The sequence below is a fragment of the Homalodisca vitripennis genome, chromosome 2, assembly GCF_021130785.1.
Source record: "Homalodisca vitripennis isolate AUS2020 chromosome 2, UT_GWSS_2.1, whole genome shotgun sequence".
Taxonomy (NCBI): Eukaryota; Metazoa; Arthropoda; class Insecta; order Hemiptera; family Cicadellidae; genus Homalodisca; species Homalodisca vitripennis.
The window spans coordinates 187,390,247-187,410,339 of NC_060208.1; the positions used below are offsets into that span (position 1 = coordinate 187,390,247).

Consider the following 20,093-nt stretch of genomic DNA (forward strand, 5'->3'; position numbering starts at 1 on the left):
TAAATGTACCAGGAGGTTTCTATTAAAATTCCTTATAGGGTCTGTATAAATATGTTTGTACAACAGTGCAGGCTATAACTTCTCTACAATGCTGATGATTAATGAAAAAATCTTTCTTTTAATATTTATAACGTAACATAAACATTTCAGAAGTTTAATCATGAATATAGAATTGCAGTTTCTAAGGAAAACATAATAGGGCGTTTCTTCAGTACTTTACAATCATCCACACTACATTTTGATGGTGAATTGTTACTTTTAATAATTTTTCATGTTACATTTGACATTTGGTATTAATGACAGCAATAAATACAGAATGAGTAGTAAAAAAAGATAATAATTTTTACTGTATACGAAAATCTTTCAAGAAAAATTCTGAATATAGATTATACCATAGGCGTATGATATACCTACTTTATACTATAGGTATATATGATAAAGAATAAATAAGTTAATGTAGAAGATATCAACGTCATTCCACCTTTGAGTAAAACACTATTATACCAGTAATAAAAATGTAAATATAGATACTTAAGATAAAATATTGTGTATAGAACTTTTTAAAGTTTATGACCACCACATACATTAAGTAAGTTATATTGTTCAGGGATCCTCCACCTATATCTTTGCTATTTCTGTTTTCTATACTTTTATACAAGTGATTAGGACTTTGTTGCCTCTAAACTAAATAGTACATAGTCAAAAGTTTTTGTTGGGCAATAAAATCTTTGATACCATAAGGACATTGTTTGTTTTATAGCATGTCATTCTTCGTTTTAATATTTGTATACTGCATTGTCTAACCCTTATGACACAAGCATTGAATGAAAACCTGTGGATGAGACCTAAAAGATTAAGAACCCAATCTGCAGATCCTACCCTCTACATTTCAATACATTTTAATTATGTTTACACAAAGTAGGTAACTTCCTGTAATAATAGCCACCATTGTTGTTCTATGATATTTAATGCTAAACCCAGACTTTTTTAGAACTATTTTGAAAAAGGTTTTACTGCTAAATGAAACTTAGAAGGTAAAATGTTTATAGGCCTAGTCTTTGCTTGATAAACATTACCTTGCCACATTTGGATGTCGACGTTACCACACATTGCTACTTCATGGAAAGTTATTTTTGGTGCTAGTTTATAAGCCAGCTTTATGGATTATGGTTGGTTGAACATTTCAACATACAGACATCAACTTTACTGACAATGTTTCTAGTTTTGTGATGTGACCCCATTGAGTAGTTATGTTTATTTCAAGTGTTTACCAAGGATTCATTCCTACATGATGTGCAGAGTACAAACTATAAAGAATTAACCTAATGAGCTGTTACTTTCCATGAAGAGGATATAGGGATTGAAGATCAACCAAAACATGTACCTCAGTAATTAAATGTTCATAGAAATATTCAACCTATTCCCCGCAATAAAAGCGAGATTCAAGTATCCTTGTCAGGAGTGTAAAGTGCCAGAACATTTTTTGAGGAAAGAGAAATAAAGGTCATTTTCATATAATGAGTTAATATCAATGTTAATTTAATAAAAAGTAAAAAATTGAGAAAAAACAATTATGGAGTATATGAAATTTCCTATGTCAAAAGAACATTGTAACATATAAGTAGAGCTTAATTTTATTTTTTCTATTACAATTTTTCATAATTTGGGATTACTGGAAATAGATAAAAATCAGTTACACATACTTATATGTGCATAACAATATAATCAGTTTAGTGTTTTATGTACAAAAAAGCATTAAATAGGTTTTTTTAGTAAATTATGATTTTTCTATGAGTTTGGAGGGTATTCTAAGACTAAGCAAAAATCTCACAGACCTACTAATTATGGATGAAAAACTAGTAGAACTGAAGGCAGACATTGTTAGCATAAAATAAAACAACTTATCAAAACTTATACTATATCAATACTGACGTATTTTAATTTTAGTAGACGTTACCATTATGTAAGGGGTAAATGAATAACAAAGTTATTATCTACACAAAACGTGTTTTTTATTGCTGCATATTACTACAGACTTTCGTAAAATTCAGAGAGCTTTCATATATTTATAGAACATACAATGTCCTTTTGACACAATAGTTTGTACTGGAATCAGCCCTTATTTACTCATAGCTAAACTGTCATATCGTGGTCATTGATAGTGTACATAGAATCGCCTTTTGCACAGTTTTTCATGAATATTACGATGATTTCACCGTTGTTAAATTCATTTCTACAAATCCGTTTAAACTATTAAGATCTGTTCCTCTTGCTCTTACTGATGATATACTCTACAACAAATAACCTTGTTTGGAAACAAACTTTCAGCTTTTTGTCACATTTGTTAATATTTAAAACATCTTTTACATTTGTAGTCACAGGATCAATCAAAACAGGATGGCCATTTTCTTTGTCTTCTTCCCCCTCTGTGCAGTGCATACATTATCAACTCCAAGTTTTATTTTGTGAACGTTCTTCGTCTTATTACATTTTTACATTGATGGGAAAAAGTTTTTGAAGTTTTAATGTTTACATATCTCCGAAGAAGAAAATGAGAAAGTGAGTTCATAATATATGGTATTACTATCCCAAGTTATCTGATGCACTTTCATGAGTCCGTTAATATGTCGTATATTTTTTGTCTGTGTAGAAAGTTAAGATTTCATATTGGCAATATCATTGTGGGGGACTTCTATGAGTTACACGTTAAAAGTCCTTAATAGCAGCTATGAAGCCTTTGGTACACAACATATCAATTCCATTAAGCACTTTTCAGTCTGCTCCCCTTTTGTTCTGCCCACAACATCCATGGGACGTTTCCCATGTTCAGCTTCAGTGAAATAATGTTATGAAAGATTCTTCAACTAGAAAATATTTATTATGTTCATGCAAATGTTGGCCACTTGCTTGAAGACAAGTTCCATGTTAGCTCAAACAGCTGACGGTCTAAGTTGTTTGAAACCGGTGGGAAAGCATGTGTTGAGGATTTTGCTATTGTCATTGATATAGTACACTCCAGTGTGTGATACCAAAGTTATTTTTAGATGCACCAGTCCACGGATTGGATTTCGGCATAGTATTTCGCCACGTAGTTTTCAGAGAAATTAACTATAAAAGCAAGTCTCCTTCAGAAAGGCCTTCAGTTTTATGTTTCAGCTCATGTGCCTGGTATTTTGCATAATAGATGTGCTCCTCAAAGAGCTGCAATTCCTTTTCAAAGTTATATTTTATGTGGGAAATCTGTTTTACTTGTTTGGTTTTCAAAGTTTTCTTAATAAATTTCTTGGCATTTTTAATCAGCCTTGTTTTTGTTAATGTTTGGCATTTAAAATTTCATTACATTTTTCTTATAAACATATTTTTTATCTCAAATTGTAAATTCCACAAGAATAAATAAATAATATTTCAGATATCCCAAAATCTGCCAACTTTTCCGACTGAGCCGGAAGGATTATTTTATTACTTTTGCTAATACTTTATAAAGCTAGTTATTGTTAAGTTATAGATGTACTTAATTTTTATGTTTAACTGATACATGGTGTATATGGTTGATTGCAGTCTGGGGTTTAGTGTGAGTTTAAAAGAGCAATATATTATCTTTCATAGGTTAAAAATAATTAATAATTTACTCAATTCCAGTTATTGATTGATGCGATAGTTAGCCTAATGAGTGATAGTGGTATGGTGGTAATAATTGGGTTGGTATAATGATAGTTTTAATTGGACTGTTAACATCATTATCGTTTAAACTGTTCAGGCAATATCTTATACGAGGGCAATGCGACTGTCGATGAAGGTGAACCGTTTACAATAAGTTGTTTCCTCACATTGTTTGATCCCGTTCAGTGGGAAAAAGATGGAAAGGTGATTGTCTCTGAGCCAGGCCCGACAAGTGCCTATACCTTTCATGAGGAAAGTGTTGATGGGAAAGTGATGGCTAGCCTTGTGGTCAAGAAAGCTTCACCCCAACATTCTGGATCATACAGATGTAATACGCTGAGTACTGAGAGCCATCAAATTTATGTGATCAGTGGTAAGGTGCTGCGTGACCCTCTTTGCTCATTAATCCACTCATAGGTCAGGCTTTTTGCTTAGTGAACTCTTTTTGGATTTGCCACCTGCGTGGGTAGCCTCAGGGCACTGTATTTTTACTATTTATGGACTTTTTCCCTTTTCTCAATTTTAGTTGACACTCAAACTCTGGTAGACTAACACATTGATGCTTCAACCATTGCACTCTTGAATCGATTTAAGGTATAGTATCGATCCGATCCACAAGTAGTGGTGATGTGTGTTGTTTCAGATAAATGACAAGTAAAAATACATCAATATATCATCAGTAGATTGATTATCTTAGTAGTTTTAAGATGGTAAGATATAATGTGTTTAATGGAATAAAGAAATTTAAAATAGGTTCCTGGCACAATAAATAAATGATGTACTTGTAAATACAAAGGGTGTTTCAATACGTGCATATAAAACGTTTGTTGGCTGAATATTTTGTGATACAAAGGTAGGCATACTTATAAAAAATCCGTAGGATTTAACACGAAATAAATTAGTTGTAAAAAGTTTTTCCCCATTAAATTTAGCCCAGAAAATCTATTTTACTTAAGTCGTTTTGGAAAGCATGGATTATTGATAGTAATTGATTTTGAAGTATTTGGAATTAATTTTCAGTACAACATTATATTTTATATTCTTAATTAAACATCTAAAACTCTAAGAGAAACATATTTAGCTAATAATGTATATTAAAGTGTAGTCAAACCATAAGGCTAAGAAATATTTTTGAAGTTTCTCATTTTAGAGATCTTGTTAATTGTCAAATTTAAGCACAGTTATTCTTCTATGCCATTTCTTAAAAATTCAACAGAAGATCCTAAATATATATTACAGTATGCTACATGTTCCCATTTAATGAGAAAATAGGCAATTAGGAGGGTAAAAAAACGAACTGGATTTATAATAATTATGTATTCACAATTGACAATATACCTTGTGACACCTCAAATTGAAGCTCATAAAAAATGCTATATTTTGGTTAAATAAAATTGGAATCGGCCAAGCCGTTTGGTATCAGCAGCCATTACTGTAATTTCTTACATAACAATTATTAGTCTACAAACTACTGTACTACCGCTAATAACAACAAAATTACTCACTGAATACTGTTGTAAATCCTTTGTAAATTTCATATCAAATGTTCAAATTGGTAGCCATTTTTGTTCAAGCAAAAAAAATAACCTATTTTCAAATTCTTGCCTAACCTTAAAAGTTTCTCTGGTTAAGCGTCTGCACTCAATAGTGATTCTCTTTTTCAAGTCTTGGACACCAGTGGGATGTGTTTTAGAAACTACTGATTTTAAGTGACCCCACAAAAAAAGTCTTAAGGGTGTTTTGGAATGCTTATAAAATGTACCAATAAATCATTTTTTGGTATCCCAAACGGTTCTCAAGATGACGATTACAAGTGAATCCCATCAGAACTTGTGATAGGAACGCAGAAACAAGTTCAGACTTGTGACAAAAATGTATTGTAGAAATGTCTTGGCTTAGTTCATTAGCTAGCTCCATATGCCATTTCTTTCCATTTTGGTGTAAAATTACAAATAATCACGACTGGGTTGTTTATGAATATAGAAAAAAACTAAAACTGCTCAGGAATGCTAATAACATCTGAAACTGTTTTCAAGCTATTGAGTAGCCTACATGAAAATCCCATGAAAATGAATGAATAATATTTTAGTTGTCACAAAATCTACCTACTTCTTCTTACTGAGTGGGAAGTACTATTTAAAGTTTATTCAGCCATCATATCAAGTTAGTTGATCTAAAACCATGAAGCTGAAACACCCTTTATAACCAACAGTTTGAAACTCTAAGTAGTATCGCACAATAATTGTATTTGAGTCAAAATAAAAATCTGTTAGTTTATAATTTGTTTGCACCAATACTATAAAGTAAGTGTAGATAATGGATTTCAGTAGCTAATTTCATTAACTGTAGATTCTTTAGCAAATTTCATGTATATTTTACATTCTTCTTTACTTTGATTTAAAATGTTATTTTGTTTTTAATCATGAAATATAGGTACACAAGATCTTTTAAACTACAAAATATTTACCTTCTAGATCTAACTTATTTTTATCAAAATATAAAATTTTAATCTCTACATACTATAAAATGGTTGTTGCAATGTATGTTTTTACTTTACAATTTTTCTAATTGAAATACTGATTATAAATGCTAGCAATTAGAATAAGGTTGATGGATAATCGATTGTCAAGCTGACATTTGAAATTTCTAAACTATATTCAGATACTTTTAAAAGAGTTTTAACCTTAAAAATGGAATAAACAAATACTTGTTATCTGAGCATAAGCAATTTTTGCAGGGGTTTGCATAATCAATTAATGCAAATAATGAAAATTAAAAATAGTACTTACTTAATAATTGAACATTATTAAATTCTTATTTAGGGGAAGAGATAAACAAGTACACCCATAAGCCGGTGTGGGTTTAACCAGGAATTCTTTGCAACAGTAACAATAATTTCAGTTACAGCCAGACAACAGTTGCAAGGAACTGTTGTGGTCCAACTCCTGTACCAAGTGACAGATCACGACTGTTTGTGTGGGGAAGAAGCAGTTCTCTGCAGCTGTAAACTTGCATAGTTGTCACTTGTGTTCAGTTGCAGGAATCAAATAGAAAAAATAATTGAATTATGAAACTGCTCCAAAAAATTGTTAAGTGGGACTGAGCGTAATGTGTAGTACTCAATGGTTTTAAAACCCAATTATAGTTGTCAGTAAATTATTTGCTAGGACCACTAAAACAAAGTGAGCCCAAATAAAAAAGACTAACAAATAGGTAAATCAATAGGTTATTATTACTTTTTTTACCATTTTTTTGTGGTTTAAATAATAACTCATTGCTGGTAATAATATTTATATTTTAACATTAATTACTTCATGTTATATATTAAGCTCCTTAATGTAAAAAAGAATGTGCAGACAAAAAACTCGAATATTTATACTGAGTATTGAGTAATGAGTTGTCATTATTTAGGATATTTTAAATAACATACACAATATAAATAATCCTAACTAATATAACTACAGGTCCAATTTTGGGCATTTTAGCTAATGTAGTGAATTGTTTTTATTGTAGGTAACGACCATTGACGTTGAGATACACCAATTGGTGAAATTTACTAAGTTTAACTTGGTGATCGTTAATAATTATTTCAGTTTTGGAAAATATCCATTCATATTGTGTCGTGCTGCAATCATATGACAATGATTTTGTATAATTGTAGATAGAATAGGATACAAAAATTAACATTTGTTCCAACACTCTAAAGATTTGAGATGTTTAGTTTCAACTCTTGAGTCTAGTTCAGTTTCAACAGTTGTGCAATGTGCAGCACAACGATGGCAGTCAAGTCTCATTGAGCTTGCAACTGCAACTAACAATATAACGCAACGGTTGTAACCTGAACAATCTTCTGAGTGCAACCGTTTCAAAACAACTGTTCCGCAGTATTTTACCCATCCCTACACTTAAGTATAACAGGTAAGTATATAATGTGTATTGAGGTAATTAGAGTTGTAAATCACCAATATAGAGTTTCTTCTGGAGATTGGAGACTACAAGACATTACAGTTATGAGTCACATAGAGTTCTTCTTTAATAATACCATAGGATTGACAAGAAAATAGAGGAAGGAGGGAAAAAAAATATCCCAGGACAGACACACATGTACATACCATGGACAGAGACAGATGCTAGCTCAAACCTTGTCTGATTGGTTGTCTTGTCTTAGTCATGGAAAGGGTTTAACAATATAATAACTTGAAAATAAATAGTTTGATTATAATTTATAATCAAGTCCTGCAGGGGCTTGATAATTCCCGAACGATTACAGGTAAAGCAATAAAACTTGGTACATCATTACTGCACCTATAAATGTACTTTTTGAAGTAAGTACCATATTTTTGTCAAGTCAGGGGGGGATGGCCCGTAAGGAGTCTGAAAGAAATCTTAAATGAGAGCATAGGTGGAATAGTACATCAAATTAAAGGTCTTTATTAGTAGAGTACAATGCAGCAAATCCTACCTCAAAGGGTTCACTCTATAAAACTATGCTGGTTTGAAATATTACAATGTAGGTCCTATTCTAGATGGCTCAATATTCTTGTTGTGGCTCAAGTTGTGAAAGTTAAACTTAGTAAATGAATACTGAACTTATGAAATAGTTTTTAAGGTAGTTAGTGACTCTTCACATCCAATGGAGGATGGCTACAAGGAGTTCGGCAAAAAATGTAATGTAAGCATAGCTCAAGATATACATTGTTTTAAAGTTTAATGTAAGATGTACATCAAGTGGAATCCAAAGCCCAACCTAAAAATAAGAATTTTCTTTTATACTAACTGATGACAGGTTTTTTCCTTTAGCATTCATCTCTGCTAAACAACCCCTTTATGATGATGTACATCTTGAGCTAAGCTTACAGTAAAAACTTCTTGTAGATCATTCTCCATTGGATGTCTACTACCTTAAAGACTATTTCTTAAGTCCAGTATTAAATCACTATAAAGCAATTTAAATTTGAGTTGCAGCAGCTGCTTAAGAACATAAAAAAATAAAATGTATAGGTTGTGTCAACAATTCATCACATCTTTGCAGTTATTTGCCAACTTAAAAAAAATTTCAAGATAGCATTAATTACTGTTACCTACATTATTAATGCAGTTTTTTACCCACCCACACTTACCATTCTAATTCATTTTAAAGGTCATGTAAATCAAGATAAAGTGTAAGATATGTTATAAATATGAAGTAAAAGATGTCTAGTAAACAGTAAAGTTGTCTTATTGTTAGTATTTTAAGATCTTGAAATAATGCTGAGGTGGGGATATCTTTTACACTTTTAAACCGATTTTCTGTATAGATTTTTGACATTGAATAAGGGTTCTAGAATTCCAGAACCAATTATGTTTGTTGAAGAAGCTGGTAGGTAATCAGTTTCTCAAAATACCTCTTGTCACACATTACTATTAGCAGAAGCTACAATGATTTTAATGATTAAAAATATTCTTAACAAGTCTACAGGGTAATAATACCCATATTTGTAAGCCACACCAAATGTATAACAGGTACTTGCACGCAAAACTTCAAGTTTATACAAGGTAGGCAATCGTACAGAATAAAATTTGATCCCCCGGCAGACAAAAATGAACTTAGTGATAGTCTTTAATGACGCACTATAGATGATATTTTTCAAGATATCTTGCCACATGATACATTTAAATCTTTGTTCATTGAGTTAGATTTAATAGCAATGTTTAAGTAGTAAAAGTTTCAGTGAGCTACAGAGGGTACTACAATACAGGAGGGGCTGAAATCATCTTGACGCTAACTTAGTATTGACTTTCCACTCCATAAAAAAAATTTTTTACTGCATAAATAAGCTACGTATGTTAAAACCTCGTACGCTTAGTACAATCAGCTTGTTTAAATATTTATTTATCCTTCCGATTTCTCTTTGTCATCGTGGTTACCCATAAGACCAATGTTCAAATATTTGCTAACGCCCAGTCAAATCTCATTATTTGACATCCATCATCAACAAACTCAGTGTTCCATGTATACTGTAGAATTGAAGCTTCGTGCAAAATTTCAAGTCTACAGGTCAGCTTGTTTTCGTGATATTTTGCAGATAGACATACAGACAGAATGGAGTTTTCCCAACTTCACTAATGCTCAGCCAATAAATAGTATAAATAAATTTAAACAATAATCATAATTAATGCTACGGAATCATGTCTGAGAGATCACTTGACTTGTTATCAGTTGAATGGCTCCTGCTGAGATGTCTGCAACAAACATCTTCACTGTGGTCTCAAGTAGGCTTTACCATTGTGACGTCTTTTGACCTATATTATTGAACATTTTGATGTTACTGACGGCAGAATTTAATATCTTGTGTGGGATTAAGCTATTGAGTGACGTTGAACTCAAGCAAGTATTAGAGAGCCATCTTATTTATGGCTATAAAAAGAATAAGAATAGCAAGATAACGGATATTGTGTATAGTTTATTTAAGATTAATTATAAAGCCAGGCTTTCATATTCAAAATATAAAAATATTTAAACAACTTATAAATATGTAAATAATAAAAAAAAAATGCTCCTATGGTAACCTTCAACTGGTTAAAACATTTTCTTTGAATTTCAAAAAATTGCAGATAAACTGTTGTATGTGAAATATCTAAAAATGTAAACAAAAGATTTTATATAGTAGCTCTCAAAAATTGATTAATGAAAGTACTATTTTTGTATTAGATGTATTAAAGAAATTAGCAATGGACAATGTAACATTTTAATCATGGTACTCGTATTTTGAATAGGGGCTTTAGCTGTTCAATTTCTATAATAATGTAAATTATTTAAGCTTTTTCATAAATTATGATATTTAATTATTTATGAAGTCTTATTCTTGTCCTTTTCGGTGAACGGTTATGTTGCAAAATATATTTTACAAGAAATAAAAATAAAATTTCATTTTGATCTAACTGTTAGTATTTTAAAATATAGATATGATCATTGAACCATGACTTAATTATCCTGTAAAAAGTTATTAGCAAAACCAGTGGGAACTGGATGGCTTCATTAGTTTGAATTGAGCTCAGCTTCCAAAAATAACTTATTCTATCCGCCCAGTCTGACAAGGCCTTGAAATATTCTGCGCTTTCCATTAGCTAATGTCATAAAGAACAATACATGTAAATATAATTCATGCATGAAAAGGGGATACAAATAAAAATAAATTAGGTTAAAAGTTTCCTTGTATGCCATTTAAAGAGTTATTAGTCACTATAAATCAAGTCAATGACCTTTTGAGTAGAACAATAAAGTCTCTTTGTACTATGCTGCAGAGTTGTAATATTATAAGTGACTACTACTCATAATTTAATTATTAATTTAACATTATTATGAATTACAAATATTCTATTAATTGAAGGTTGGTAACAAAGTAATGAATTAAATTTGTTGACATAATGTTTTTTTTATTAACTCAAGAAGTTCTTATTGGTAAGAAAACTTGATGTTTTCTAAAGTAATGATATATCAGACTTCACAATGAATTTAATCTAAATTTGGCCATTTGTATGGTCTCATTCAAAGATCATGCCAAAGTTTTACAGACAAACTGCATTGTTTAATAATTTCATCAATGTTATCTGATAGGGTCCAAGGGTCAGTTAAATAAACTTAACAGAAGAATGGGTTCATCAGTTTTCCTGTGTTGTATGTGCACAAAGTTTAAAAGTCATTATGATTTTCTAAAATTGTAGAGTAGATTTACCCCAAAATAAGAATAAGTAAAATGTATCTTGTTTTTATTCTAACTATACATTAAATTGTTAAAGCACCGTCACATGTGCTATGGTATTCTGAATTCTGGAGAAGTTCAGATTTCGTTGGTTCAGGGCGATAAATAAAGAAAGATAAGAAAGTGTATTTACATTGTGATTGAAGCTTTGGTAGGGATGGAATCCACAGCATTGCAAATAATCCTGTGTAACTTTAGGAGTCAGGAATTTTGTTTTTCGTCGGGTACCTTACAATTTTAAAATTTAAAAGAAGTGCAAAAACCAATCTTCTTCAAACAGTCCAAATCACTATTGGAACTTGTTTTATTTAACAGTTTTTTTCCAGAAATTATGTTGGGTTTTAATATTAGGGGTCCAAGAACTAAGAACTGGAAGGGAACTAGACCATTCTAATGTCGTGTTGTCTGTCTATCATAGATTTGACAAGAACTGTATTGATTTTGGGATCTAAAGGTAAAAATAAAAATTGTAACGGTCTTATGGGTAAATATGATGACAACGAGAACATCACAGAATAATAATAATTATTATTATTATATTCACAAGTTTGTAAACAAAATGAGAACAATCATATAATGTTTTGTCATGTGACATAGTAACAAGATTGATGAAGTTACTTTGTTGATATGATAAGAGTTCTTTGTGTTTTATTGGGTCTTTCAATACTCCGTTGTATCAGTTTATTTTACCATTACAACCTCTGTTCTATTCTATGTATGAGGAAAAAAGTCAAATTTGGAAAAGTGAATTTGTACAACTTTGTTTTCTTATTATATCGGAATTAGATATTTTATTAAAACAAAATATATACAAATACCTATTTATTTTCTGAAAATGGTGTTTATTTAGTAATTTTACAGTCAGTGCTGATAAAACTCGAGACAAGTACTAACTCTTTGTAGTTACATTTCTTTGAATTTCAAATGAGCAGTAAAAAATTCAAATCTAGATAAAGTGGGAAACCCCGCCAATAAGGAACTAGTACAAAAATGCTTATTTTACACATGAATTCATATTTATTATTCATGGATACTAAGCAGTAAAATAAATCAGTTGTTAATGTGTTTACCTCCTTTTGTTCTGTTAATGATAAAATTATCTTTTAAGTGAAGTAACACAGTGCAATATTTGAGTGGTAAATTTGAAAGATGAAAGTTGAGTAACAGAAATCAACATGGCCTAAGAAGAATAAAGTTTTGTCTATACTCTCAAAAATTTAAAGCATGTAACAGGTAGCTTATAGTCATTTTATCATTTACCACTTTTGCAATAATGGCTGCACCTTTTCCGATCAAATAGGGTCTGCCATTTTGGATATCATTTTGAAAATTGCATCACCCAACATTAGGCGATTATGAGAAATACTCAAACATACATGATAGCAATCTCACTCATAGCTGTATGATAAAAATTGCATGTGCATTTGTGGGTGGTTGCTATCTTTAAAATTTCCACCTTAAATTTTTGTACAAATTTCTTACAAAACCTTAAAAACCTTTACAATCAATACCTAATCACTTAGTTATGCCAAGTATAATCTAATGAATCCCTTTTAAGAACAGACACTTACCTGCTTAATACAGATTATGTTGGCAGTCAAAGATAGAAAAAGTAACAGATATTTATTCTGAAGATGCCCTAAATTCTTGAAATAATCAATTTTAATTTCTTGCCTTAGAAAACAAGGCCTGTTATTCAAATGTTAAGGGGCGTACCACTGATACTTTGATTATATTGATTCTTGTTCAGCGTTTATAGATTTGTAAACCTTATTTAAGGAACTGGTGATATTATTTCGTAGACACTATAGTATTTTTACATTTAGTATTATGTAAGGATTAGTTATACCTAGGTGTACTGATACCTTTTAAGCAACAAAGGAGTTGATTAAGTTGTTTTAAAGTGTAACATTTTTTTAAATTTTTTGCAACAAAAAATAACATGAAAGCTTCTCAAAAAATATTATCTGTTGACTGACTGTTGAATCCTTGATAAGTCTAGTTGTATTGTCTAAGAGGTCTATATTTATATATTGAAAAGTTACTCTTTAATTATTTTGGTATGGTTTTAATTATATACTAATACCTAGTGCTAAATTAAATTTGTGAGCAAGGACCTAAACTATGCTTATCTATCTACAAACATAATGATTTAGGGTGTTTATCCTTTTATCTTTCTCAAATATTTGTTTTGCTCCATTGATCCACAATACAGTTTCATACTGTAAAGAAGGTTCTTTCAAGCTTGTTTCAGAAAGATTTATTTAGTAATTTCATGTGAATTATTACCCGGTGAAGTTTTACTTTGTGTATTCTGTGTGTGTTGTTTTATTGCTGTTTAGTAAATAAAACACACAGAATACACACTGAGGTTTATCAAGTCATAAATAAGTTTATTGGTTAGTATGGAAAAATATTTCTTAAATCTTGAATCTTTATACCACTATCAATAAAACACCAAATGTTTAATTGAAGGAGTAATTTCAACTAATAACAATAATATTAAGTATTATTTTATTTTCATATTTACAGTAAATAAAATATTCACCATCAAGCAGTCTAACCAAATTAAGTAAAATGGAAAAAGTATGGGTAAAATATTGTGATATATACAGAAGTCCATTATGTGTGGAAGAAATGGGTATTTAGATATAAGGAAATGGATTGCACACAATAAGTAAGAAAAAAATGGTAGACAGCAAATATGAGTCCTCTTATGAACAGTGGACAACTTATGACTACTCCTTACTGCAGTGCTCATGTAAGACTGGTTATTTCCACATGTTACATTATTGGTTAAATAATGCTACATATTTTTTACAATGTTTCAGTTAATGAAACTAGGCCTGTGAACTACAAAAGCAATGAGGGTTTAAAGATGTGATTGTACCATTATTTTAGCATGTTCGCTACAAAGGATTTCAGTTAAAGTGTGACTTGTGTCACCGAACATTAGTCACTGCATTGCTCGCCATAGTCAAAATGTGATTGTGAACTAAATTGACAATTTAGTAATACCAATGTATGATTCTACAAAATTTCTCGGATTGATTATCGACAAAAATTTAAATTGGAATGACCATATAACTACTCTCTGTTTAAAGTTATCTAAAGAAATATTTATGATGAGAAAACTGTCTGAATTTTGCAACGAAAAAGCTCTTAAAATGGTATATTATGCATTTTTTTACTCTCAGTTGGTTTATGGTATTGAAATATGGGGAAATACAGTAGAGTCCCGTTAATCCGACCTAATTGGGACCGAGCCCTATTCGGATTATGTGATTGTTCGGATTAGCCAGAATTACAGAAAAATACGGTTTTAAACTTGAGAATGGGTCTATTTTGTTATAGAATTATCAACATTGTTTATTAAAACATGTTTTCTGGCTGTTGCATTGTATTTCTTGACAAATAAACGTGTTTGCGAATACTAAGCACATTTACCGTATTTAGTGTGGGAGTTCTATTGTTAAGCAATGTGAGCGTACTGGATATTGTACGGGTCCACGCGCTACGGACGACGACGAGAACCTGGGTGATAAAGGAGAGTTGGTACCACACGCAGACGGTGCAGCAGCGCTTAACCTTGCACTACGATACTTAGAGCAACAGGCTACTGCTACACCTGCCGATATCATGTTTATGACACGATGGCGAAACTACGCGTCATCCAATAGACTCTCTTCAATGTGACAGAAGACAATAACTGAATTTATGTCTTTTAACAATTAATATTGTACTCAATAATAATATCAGTACTGTACGTCCAATTTTTGTTTGATTTAACTTTTTAATACAGTAATTTAACTCATACTATTAACCTACAAGTTTCAATTTGGTACTGTATTTAACTTCATTATTTATGTACTGTACCGTACACAATATTTGTCTTAATAAAATACTGTATGTCTATTTAATTAAAGTTTTCTTTGTTTATGTACGAAATGATGCACCCATTTTCATTTTTTAAGTAATTAGTTTTCTATAACTGTTCATTATCGTTATAAATAATTCCTCCTGGACCTGTTCGGATTAACCGACGTTCGGATTACACGTGTTCGGATTAGCGGGACTCCACTGTACATTTAAGAAGAACATTAATACAATTTTATTAATACAAAAAAAAAGCAGTACGTTATATTTCTGGTATTGGCTATAAGGATTCATGTAAACAAAAATTTCAAGAACTTCATATTATGACAGCCCCTTGTTTAGTTGTGTATAAACTGTTGCTTTATATGGCTACGTCAAACAACCTAACATATAAAAACATCCACCAATATAACACAAGGGGCGCAAACAATATTGTAACCAAAAAACTTATTTCCAAACAATATTCATTAGCAACATTATCTCTTGGACCAAAATTATGGAACACACTGCCAAATGGATTAAGATCACTGCCATTTGGTATTTTCAAAAGACAAATAGGGTTTTTCCTTTTGGAACACCCACTTTATGAAGTGGATGAGTTTTTTGGGATTAGTCATAAATTAAATAATTATTGTTGATCTTGGGAAATTCTTTTATCTGTGTTGTAATTAGTTTTTAATTAATTAATTGATTTGTTTTAATTGATTTATTTATTTAATATATCACTTCTTTTAGAGATCTGGACGAACTGGAAGATTGCATTGCTTTTAAAATTGAAATGTACAATATTGTGTTTTTCAATGTGACAATGTATGTAATCTTTACCGGTAATAAATGAGTATCATTGAAAAAAGGCAATGAATGACAGAGATTTTGTAGTGATTGACCTTGCAATAAAATTAATGGCTTTGAAAAAATTTTGACTTTTATTTTTTATGTATCCCTCTTCTTTTTATAAATTATATTATAAAATGTTATATATTGCTCACAAAAATATTCTGTATTGAATTTTTGTAGTAAATTGTTCTTACCCTCCTCAGAGTCCTATCACTTTAAGTATCTTTCTCCATTAAAATTATGAATAAGTCCAAAATAATTTAAAGCAACTCTGTTTAAAGTTGTCATGTACAATAGATGATTTGGAAGGATAATAGAATTTCGGACATTTGTTACGTTTTAGAACATTACATTTTTAAGGATTAGAATTTATTCTGCTCTACAAGTGTCAAAATATCCTAAGACGCATGCACAAAATTAAAAACTAATCAGTATGTAGCTATGAACTAGCCAAAGTCAATTGCACTGAACAACACTTCTCATTGCACACCCGGCGTAAGTTGTATTTCAACATATGACTTGTTCAATTATTAATCATGCCTTTTGCTTAGTCCAGTGTGCAACATATTGTGAGATAAAGTTTTCATATTAATCGAGATAAATTATAGAGGAATGACAATTTATCAGACCAAAATAAAGTTAATTGTTACATCAGTATTAACATGTATTAAAATAAAACTTATATTGATAGTCACATATTGTGTAACATAATAGATCTTCAGTGAAATGAACATTACAGTTTGCTACAATATGATGTGAGATATAATGTAAAGAAATGTTAGTTCATAATATATTGTTATCAGTAGTATTGTCACTATTACAAAAATTAAATTCTTTGTTCCAATGTTCTCAGTATTTTAACTGCATTCTCAACATTTAACCCTCCGAGTGTCCATTGTATTTTTTGAAATGCATACCTATTTTGTGAAATTTTGCAGGCTCTCCATGTAAAATGTATAATACATCTAAATTGTAACTTAAATATAAAGTGTTATATTCAACTTTTTTTGCAATGAACTGTGCTTTCAGACTGTGTAACTATAAAGTTAGAAACAACTTCTTAGTTTAAAAGTAAAAAATAATAAAAACAAAATTTGCAAAAAAGTATGCACATGTACCTGTAATATTACACATATTCAAAATTAAGAATAGCCAAATTGTAGGAAATTTTATCCTGAAGACAAAAATGTATAATGTTGAACAGTTTATATTAATAAAATTTTGTTTTATATACTTTTATGAAAAGAGCACAATTTGAAATTTTTTCCTACTTGAAAATCAGAATCAGAAAATCATAAGTTTTATTGGCCATTAAGTATTCCAAAGATTACAATAGGCTTCGTCAAAATAACATTATTTTTCAGTGTAATTCTAGTGATATAGTATCTTGCGGTAGTTATGTAACGCATTGATATAACAATGTTCTTACTTTATATAAAAGTAAAGTAAAGAATGTCTTATTTTGCCAGGCGAAGTTAGGGCTAAGAAGCCCTCTCTAACACTTAACCTGGGGACCAACGGCTTAAAGGTGACTTCCGAACCACCACCAATGGCCGGAGAGGCGGGCCGCTTGCAAGGACAGGATCGCTCAGCGGTCAACTATCCAAGCAGCGGCCACGCTCAACGTTGCTTGATCTGGTTATCTTGCGATAACCGCCGTACCCGCTACACTGCGCCAGTTATATATACAGGGTGGTTATAAATTATTGTACACATTTTATGATTGAATAAATAAATAACCAATCAACTTAAAAACATGGAAATTGTTTTATTAAATAGCAAATTTAAAACAGTTTTATTACCAATGAAGGACAAAAAGATTACTGTTACTCATACTTTTACAATGAAACTAAACTAATTCCACGTGCTCTCCGAGGTTTGCACGCAAAGTTTGTAGTCTAAATTCAACCTCACACCATGTGTTTCTGAGCATTGCTGGAGTTATGCTTCCAATAACCTCTCGAACTCTGTTCTTGAGTTCCTCAATATCTTGAACATTTTTGGCGAAGACTCTGTCCTTGATATAGCCCCACAAAAAAAAGTCTAAGGGTGTAATGTCTGGGGAACGTAGAGGCCAAGGAATTGGACCATCCCGTCCAATCCAACGACCAGGAAACGTGTCATTTAGGTAGTCACGTACTATCTTACCCCAGTGTGGAGGGGCACCATCTTGCTGCCAGTAAACATTTGGTTGTCTATGCTCAATTTGCGGTATTGCAAAAAGTTCAAGCAAGAGGTATACCTCTTTAGTGACTGTCGGTTCTGCGAAGAAAAAGGGTCCTATCACTTCATCTATAGCCAATGCACACCAAACGTTTATTTTAGGGCTGTCTCTTTCTTGTTCTCGAACATTATGAGGATTTTCAGTACCCCCAAATCCTACAATTGTGTCTATTCACCTTACCAGAAACATGAAAGGTTGCTTCATCAGAAAAAATGACTTTTTTCAAGAAATTGCTTTCTCCAATGTTTATTGTTTGTTCTTCGAGGTCAAGTAATCTAACAGCAAAATCGTAGCGTCGAGGTTTATCGTTAGATTTTAGTTCATGTAATAACTGAATTTTGTATGGATGGAGCTTAAGGTGTTTGTGCAACATTTTTAAGACTGTTGATCGAGGTAATCCTAATTCCAAACTTCCACGCCGAGTAGACTTACCAGGGCTCCTCGTAAACAATTCTCTTACTTGATCAACAATAGCTTCAGAAACTGAAGGTCTACCAGCACCTTTTCTATGTTTGGACACTTCCCGTCTGTTCAAACTGCCTATACCAGCGTTTTATAGAATTGTTACTTGGAGGATTGCGGCCATACTCTAAACGAAACCTTCTTTGAACAGTTATTACAGATCTGCTTTCATGAAACCAAAGAACACACCTTGATTTTTCTTGCACACTAGCCATTTTGATACTGAGGTTAGTTTAGTGTTTGTTTAGTCAACTGTAATTAACAGCTGGTGTGGAAAGATCCATTGTTGACCAGCTGACTATGTCACAACACAAGTCATTAAGAAGAATCATACCTTACACCCACAGTTTAAGTGACATTTTTACTTTCTTTTTATAACTACTTTTTATAATTATTGTCATGTGTACAATTATTAATTTTCAGTCAGTATATAAAACTTTTTAAATTTACAATTTAATAAAACATTCCCATGTTTTTAAGTTGATTGGTTATTTATTTATTCAATCTTAAAATGTGTACAATAATTTATAACCACCCTGTATATATATATAGTGAATATGTTCATAATAGTGAATATGTTTTATAAAACACAAACAGTATTATTATGTGCAATAATTTCTGACAATTAGTAACTAGATAACAACGCATTAAAAAGAAAACAAGCACATAAATAGACTGTAAACAGTAAAATTAACATGTACGTTACTGAGAAACAACAAACAATGCATGCATGCGGTGCTGGAATCAATAGCTGATAAAAATGAAGTAAGCTAATGTTCAGTACTACGACTATGAGAAATCCAAAGACCATTAAACATAACCACTCACGGCTTTCGAACAACATGGGTTATAGTGCGATTTCACTGGTATTAGCGTCTGTAGAATGAATTTAAAGAGATGAATTTTTATCATCCATGTTTTTGATGATGATGTTTAGTAAAGGTCCGAGTCGTCAAAGATATTAATGATGGAGGCTTGGAGGGTTAAAGAAAGTAAGAAGGGAAAGGGACTGCAAATAAAAATTTAGTGTCCTTTTGCAGTAGTAAAAACTATGTTCATCTAGCCAAACATTTAGGCACAGACATCTCACTAAGAACATGGACTGTGTCAAACCAAATTATGTAATTCTATTGGCCTTTAATTTTGTACTTTTTATACACTTTTGTTCTAGTGTAATATTTGTGTGCATTCAACATTCATGCTGTCGAACTTCATAATAATTTCGTAGTTTTTTCAGGTACAGGAAATTTTATTCATCTTACGTAGGAGTTTTTTTACTTAGATCTTTTTTT

The 20,093-nt window shown here is 31.1% G+C and overlaps 1 protein-coding gene across 3 annotated transcripts in view; it reads left to right on the forward strand.

The window, feature by feature from the left end:
• The window catches only part of LOC124355157 (basigin), a 49,677-nt gene that overhangs the window by 1,067 nt on the left and 28,517 nt on the right, over positions 1-20,093 (forward strand). For all 3 annotated transcript variants that reach the window (XM_046806149.1, XM_046806147.1, XM_046806148.1), the window contains exon 2: positions 3,758-4,033. In XM_046806149.1, coding sequence (XP_046662105.1) covers positions 3,758-4,033 — 276 coding nt within the window. The remainder of the gene's footprint in view (positions 1-3,757; positions 4,034-20,093) is intronic.